Source organism: Teleopsis dalmanni, chromosome 2 (assembly GCF_002237135.1).
Source record: "Teleopsis dalmanni isolate 2A chromosome 2, ASM223713v2, whole genome shotgun sequence".
NCBI lineage: Eukaryota > Metazoa > Arthropoda > Insecta > Diptera > Diopsidae > Teleopsis > Teleopsis dalmanni.
The window spans coordinates 194537142-194544494 of record NC_051847.1 but is presented as its reverse complement, the minus strand read 5'-3'; the positions used below and the strand labels follow the sequence as shown (position 1 = coordinate 194544494).

Genomic DNA, 7353 nt, shown 5'->3' with positions numbered 1-7353 from the left:
ATTATAAAAAAGAAGAAAAGTTACCACGTGGTGTAACGACCGGTCAAATATGTGCTGGGGACCCTCAAGGTATTATGGATACCTGTCAGGTAAGCATTGTTCATTAAATGTATTTTCTTTTTTCATTTTCATTTTATACTATTTAATCTTATTATAATATTTTTCTAATTACAGGGTGATTCGGGTGGTCCATTACTGATGAAATTGCCAAATTATAACAACATCGTGCCATATATAGTTGGTTTAACATCTTTTGGTTCAGGCTGTGCAGCTGGTACACCAGGTGTATATACTAGAATTTCAACTTATATTGACTGGATCGAGGATATTGTGTGGAAATAATTTTAGAACTTATTTATTCGTTAAAACAATCAAATTTTAAAAAAAGAAGATAAACTTTGTCTTAACTAAATAGTTCAATGATTCAAAAAAATATATATGTATACCAATTAAAAATATATATCGAATATTTCAGAGTTAAAATAAAATTTGGAAAATCATTTGTATAGAACAATTATTTACTTTTTAATGAGAAACCCTTTACACAAATTGGTATCTGCTTTTGTTTATCAAGTTTGACATATAGCTCCGAGATATATTCACAGCCGTTTTCAAGATCATTGCCTTGCCCATCTATTTAAATTTTCATAAGGTTTCTAAAACTTAGCTCAATCATCCTATTCACATTTTCAGTTCTCTCATAATTAATTTTTTCTTATCAAATACCATCTTTATCTCATCACTTACAACATGCTAGACAAGGCGAATCCTGGGTCTCACAACGGATTACAGCAATAGTTTTTCAAGAAAATCACATTTTTAATTAATTTTATTTTATTAATTATAATTTTAATTAAAAGAACCAGATATTTTATGCTTAATTTTATATTATATTATACTTGTCCAACTTAACAAATACTACATATATATACACATATAGTAACACGGAAATAAAAAATTTATATATATTATATATTTTTAAAAACGATCTTTTCGATCCAATCCAAATAGGAATATATTTTTGTATAAACACCAGGAGCTTTAGGAGCAGCACAAAATTTTCCAAATGATGTTATACCGATCACAAATTTAACACAATTAAATTCTGGTATTTCTATATGTAAAGGTCCTCCTGAATCGCCTTGGCAAGTATCTTTGCCCCCTTTTAAATATCCAGCGCATAATTGCTCATCAACTATACCACGTGGTAAACGTCTTTCGGTTTGATATATATCTTTACAAACTTTCTGATCAATTATATTAAGCTCAACTCTTTGTAAATCTTGAGATTTTGGACCCATAAATTCTGTACGCCCCCAACCAGTAGCTGAGGTGCTTAATATTTCAATATCTGGTAATTGCCATAAACATGCTGGTCGAACTACTTTAGAGAACTTAACTCTTTTGGTCAATTTTAATAAAGCAATATCATGATAATAACTTGATGACTGATATTTTGGATGTAATATTATTAGAAGTATTTTTATATCCTGCTGATAAATGGACGTAATATTTAAATTCACAGCACCCAAACGTACCATATCAGGAGGTTTACTGCAAAAATGAGCAATATTTATAATAAATTTATATATATAATAATAAAGTAGAGCTGTAAGTGTTATGACTTACCTACTGGAGGAAATACAATGCGCAGCAGTTAAAACAAAAAATTCACTAATTAATGTACCGCCACAGCCCCATTTAGTATCGTCACTGTTTTGTGTCCATCCCAAGGCAGCCTATAGCATAAATTGATTTCTTTTAAAACTATATTATATGATTATATTTTTGAATATATATTATAGGATTATATATTGGGTTGTTTTTTTTTTTGCGTTAAATGGACACTATCCATTTTCGTTATTGTAGATCGAGATATATAACAGGTACTTGTAAGAAATGTTAGGTAAATATAGACTTTATGGAAATAAAAAGTAATAAGAGATTAATATAAAGTGAATTTAGTTAAAAAGTACTGAACAGGTTTTGAACCGCTATAGCAGTACAGGGGTTAGTCTAGTCGAAGAGCTAATTCTCAAAGATCAAAACCAAACACGGGCTCAATTTTTTTATTATTTTTTAAGTTTAGCCTTTTTAAAGTGAAGAAATTCATGTTATTAGAATCACATTAAGACCGTAATTATAAAATCTGTTTTAAGAAAATAAAATTCCACTTCTAGTGATATCGGAGTCAATACGAAAACAATACTTTTTTTGTTTTCAAAGTTATATAAAGTTTATATTCGTTACTAAATTTTGTACTTACCATATGTGGATATTCCACTGTGCTTGTTAAATGTCCACCAACTATCATAGGTACACTGGGTACACAAGTTCTACCAGAAAAATTACGTAGTTGACCTATTTTAACATTTCTTATAACTTCATGATACTCTTGACATTCTTAAATAAATAATTATAATTATTAGTTTAAAACATTTTGTATAAAATTAATAAATAAATTATTACACTTACTTTTTGCGCTGATTCTTTCGTGATCAACATGCTTATCCGATAATGGACAACAAATGACAGGTATACTTTTTCTATACGTACAGACATCGATTTTAATATTATGCATTCTATATTCCCGAATTACATGTAAGCATTGATAAGCTAAAATACAATAACCACCACGGCCATCAAACTGGCGTCTACAAAAGCTACCTTCTTCACGACGTAATGGTGCATTTTCATTACCGGGTCCAATGTGGTTCTCATCCACAAATTTAATTTTTTTACCAAACTTATTTGCGAATGGGTTAGGTTGCAACATTGGTACCGGATTATTCGGTTGTACTGAAGACGTAGCTGGTACATTTTCACTCTCGACATTAAGACTATTTGGTAAATGATTGGTTGATTTAATAGTCTTTTTTACGCGTGATAAATTTGAAGCTGTTATCTTCCCAGCAAATTGATTAGTATTGTGTGACCATCCATTTGCCAAGGTGTAGCGTGTGGTGTGATACTGATATATTGGAGATACATTTAATGCTAGAAATATATGAATAAGTTTTATTATATATTTATTATATGTTATAATAATATAATAATTATTTTGTTTTTTATATTACTATATATAATATTTTTTTTAATTATATTTGAGTCTTTTAGGTAATAATATTAAATTGATATTTACCCTGTACAGCTTGTCTTAAAAAATATAACAAAATTAGTAGTAACTTTAGTTTAAAAATGAACATCACTCATACAAAATATAATTTATTTATGATTTTAATTAAACAAAATATAAAATTTTTGATAACATGTGTTTACAAAAACTTAATAAAGAAAAATTACAAAAGAAATAAGTAAGATTAATGTAAGCCTATTATTAACAAAATAATATTTTTGAACATTTTTTTAATCCGTCATGTCGATCACTAGTTATACCCTATAATAACATATATGAAGTTTTGTACGTATATAAAATATATATGGAAGTATACTCGAAGAACCAAATATTAAAATATAAACTGCTTAAATATTTTTAAACGACTGTATTTTATTATTAGCATTCAATGCTTTTATACTATTTTGCTAGGTTACAAAATTCCTGAAACTTATAAACATACCGTGTAAAATGGTCAGACTTCGGCAAGTTTCTTGCAAAGATTCTCACTTTTCAACTGACATATACACATTTCTGTTCGCAACTTAGACGCCAAGTAAATGCATTTCTAAGAATTAGGGACAAAAAATTTTACCTTCAGTTAGTGAACCCTATTATTATAGCAAGTGCTTTTAATATATAATACAAAAGAATATCTACCCTATATGCACATAATTAAAAAAGGTCATAGGACCGTAATTAAGGTTTGCACATATTGCAGATTAGTAATTTTATTGTCTTAATACAATAATCTAATAATATAAAGATTTATATTTGTTATAGATGTGTTTCCTAGATTATTAATAATTATCAAGCATATAAATTTTCGTTAATGTGCGAAATGGTTTGTAAATTTCCAAGCATACGTTTACACTTTCGCAATTAACTCAATAAATGTGATGCAATTAGTGACATATTCTAATTAAAATCTAAATAAAAATATATTAAAATGTTTTGATAAATGTTGTAGTATAGACAGGGTGGTAGTACAAACAGGAAGAAGAAGCTAAGGATAATTTTTCTATACGTAAAATCAGTAACAATGAAAAAAAAATGTAGACAGGAATAAATTCCCCACACAAAAAAAGTAAAAGAACATAAAAAACTACTTCTCAAATGATCAAAAAAGTACAAATACAAATTAGTCAATGAGATGGGTGGGACCCTGTAGTACCCCCAGCTATCAAAGAGTAAAAGTGTCCAGTTGCGCTGACTCGAAAAAAAGGGTCAACATACATACTGCTTACTGTAGACCTGCCTGATACACATACCACAGAAAAGTAACTAAGAAGACATCATCCTATGGAACCTCCTTTTATTATAAAATATAATTATGTTTCTACTCTTGGAGCGATAAATGCCGCTACCTCATTAGTGACGTATAGAAAGACTTGTTTAAGGAAGATCCATAAATGGGCCATAAATGCCGTGACATATAAAAAGACTTGTTCAAGAAAGGTTTTTAAAACTAATTTAAAGTTCATGTAAACATATTCAATTGAAAAAAAATCCATTATAATTATTATAAATCAGTTTGAAATACTTTAACAGGGTTTGAGTCTCAAAAGACACCCATCCTCTATGAAACACTGTTGTATCTCACGGCTAAAGCAATGAGCGTAAAAATAATGTTTATGATAATATACACAAAGCGTTGGAACAGCAAATACTATTATGCTATGGTTTTTTTTATGCTTTTAAGTAATACAAGTAATACATAATATATATTATATAAAATGATATATAACTTTTATTAAATTTCTTTTTTCATAATAATAATATTCATAATAATCATATTCCTATAGTTACCAATTAAGCTAAATGAACCTCTATTCCTGGGATTAGAAAGATGATCGAAAAAAAATGTTGCATATACTACATTAAAAATAGATACTAGTATCTAAAAGGTAGAACACGGAATAGATAGAGATACTTCTATCTCTATGCTCTTCTATAGAGATGTTTTTTCTTTCACCGCAGAACAATTTTCTGTTAATAATAATATTATATTAGTACTACTATAATGATATTATTATTCATAATTTTTTAAAAAATAAAGTCACTTAATATATTATTTATTTTTAAACAATGTTTTCCTCTATTATTTTTCAGTGTAACCTCTCTCAATAACTTCTCCTTTGAAGTATCGAGAGAACTAACAAACAAGAAGTTACTAAAGCAACAGTACTTTGTTTTATTTTTAATCAATACTAACAAGTTTATTTTAAAACAAAACATTACCTTTTTATAAAAATGAATAATTTATATAGTAAATAATAGATTCTGAAAATAATGGGTGCCAAAGCAAAGAAGAAACGGAATAGTAAAGATTCTACAGCCAGCAATAATGAAGAAACTACAGAAAAGAAAGAAGGCGGTAAGAAAAAAACTGGCGGTGGATCCAAATCTGTAGGTTGTGACATACTCAATGATGCAGCAATGGAAAATGCTTACTACGTTTGTCATAATGTGCAGGTTTGTGTTATATATCTTTTCTTCATTATAAGCTATTGTTTTATTAAATATTTATAGACTTCATTATTATAATTCAAATAAGAAATCTAAAAGATGTAAATGTACAGTTTTATTTTTTTTATTATCTCTAAGGATTGTGTTGCTAATTAAAGTCGTAAAGATAGTAGTTCACATGTAATTTAAATTATTTCAAATCCTATATCACCATAGGTGTTATATTTTGTGTTAAACCCTTTGACTTTTAAAGAAATATAATTAATATTGGGGCAATAGAAGTTAGATGTTCCCAAAATTGGTTTCTGCGTTTTTTTATAGTTGTTAATTAATTTACACTGATCATAACTTTAAAGGAGTATAATGATGTTTGTAGGAAATCTAATGAGTTTCGGAAAGGATTTTTAATGTAATTTTTTGTGTTACTTCATTTCAAATTGGTTACCAGAGGTACTTTACTAATCCAATTTATTAATATGACTGTTGCAGTATTATTACAATAAACATATTTTAATTATACTTAAGAATATGATTATAGGAATAGTAGGATATAACTCTTAGTTTCTGGATAATTTCCATTTAGTATATATTCGGCTTGAAATTAGTACAGAACATAACACGAAACGTAACCAGAATGAATTTCGGAATGTATTCAAAAAAAATCGTTTTCAGTTTTGGTCAGATGCATTTCAGGGTTTCCTAAGTTAAGGTAATTGCATATAGTCGACCGTGGTCTTAATATGGAAATTCTGCCAGTACCATGGTAAGAATTGAGAGGGATACTATATTGGAAATACCGTAGCATCTAGTTTCTTACGTCTGTTAAATCATGTTAAATCTCCAGTTGGGTGCTTGTTTTTATAAATATAATTTTTGGTACTCAAATTTCTTTTTAATATTAAATATATTTTATTCTAAAATATATCATAAGATATATCTGTATATGTTTTTTAAAATCTATATATAAGTAGGTTAAAACTATATTATTTTAATATATGTATTTTATGCCTTTTTTTCACATTGCAAAAGTATATTTATTTTTTTTCGGTAATAATATTATATTTTTCGGTAATATTATATAGCACTTTTTTAATTTTTTATTCTTTTGTAACAATTGTTTTGTGTAGGTATTCCCTACCTAAGTTGAGAACTAACTGCTTGAGTGAGCGAAGTGATTTTTAGTAGACTAATTCTCTTGCATTGTGATATTTTCGATCTATGTATAATTTAACGACTTCAGATAATGATATTAAGCATTTCTTTGTAAATATTTTCATAATCTTAAATACTTTATAGTAAATATTATTAATTTTTCTTCTAGGATGTTTTGAAAGCGCGAGGTTTTGCTTGGCCCGATGGACAAAAGAAAAAGAAAAAAGGAAAACGTTGAATCATATATAGTATATAACTCTAACTATATATTAAACTATATATTCATCTTTTTAGTATAAACATATATGTATAAAAATTACTTATTATTATTTACTAATAATATCAATATTGTTACAAATATTAATCAATATTATTATAAGCCAATATTTCAAATAATCTTACGTACATATGGAATAAAATGTCATTGTTAATACAAATAAATAAAAACATATTTGTCTATTTTTCGTCTTTATATCTGCAGCTACTGCAACATACGTTACAAGTGATGCCCAAGATTTCAGTACGTCTCGGTGAGACAAATCAAATTCACCACGATTTTTGATATTTCTATTTCAGTGCTACATAGGCGGAATCTTGATTTTTAATAGATTGTTGTA

At 27.4% G+C, this 7353-nt stretch overlaps 3 protein-coding genes across 3 annotated transcripts; 2 read left to right on the top strand and 1 right to left on the bottom strand.

Annotated features, from left to right (window-relative positions):
- The first annotated feature begins 6 nt into the window (after positions 1–6).
- LOC119679454 (serine protease snake-like) lies at positions 7–441 on the top strand. The gene is made up of 2 exons (XM_038091813.1): positions 7–89; positions 175–441. The coding sequence occupies exons 1-2, from the start codon at positions 75–77 to the stop codon at positions 340–342; spliced, it is 183 nt and encodes a 60-aa protein (XP_037947741.1). The 5' UTR covers positions 7–74; the 3' UTR covers positions 343–441.
- A 531-nt stretch (positions 442–972) lies between these two features.
- Positions 973–3175, bottom strand: LOC119679453 (serine protease snake-like; the record flags this gene model as incomplete). Its single annotated transcript, XM_038091812.1, is given in 5 exon segments — positions 973–1554; positions 1630–1739; positions 2267–2403; positions 2476–2997; positions 3143–3175. Coding segments are annotated over 4 exon segments (1130 nt in total), but the record flags the coding sequence as incomplete, so codon positions are not given.
- A 2232-nt stretch (positions 3176–5407) lies between these two features.
- Positions 5408–6974, top strand: LOC119679452 (small lysine-rich protein 1-like). Its single transcript, XM_038091811.1, has 2 exons — positions 5408–5590; positions 6906–6974. The coding sequence occupies exons 1-2, from the start codon at positions 5408–5410 to the stop codon at positions 6972–6974; spliced, it is 252 nt and encodes an 83-aa protein (XP_037947739.1).
- The last annotated feature ends 379 nt before the right edge of the window (positions 6975–7353 follow it).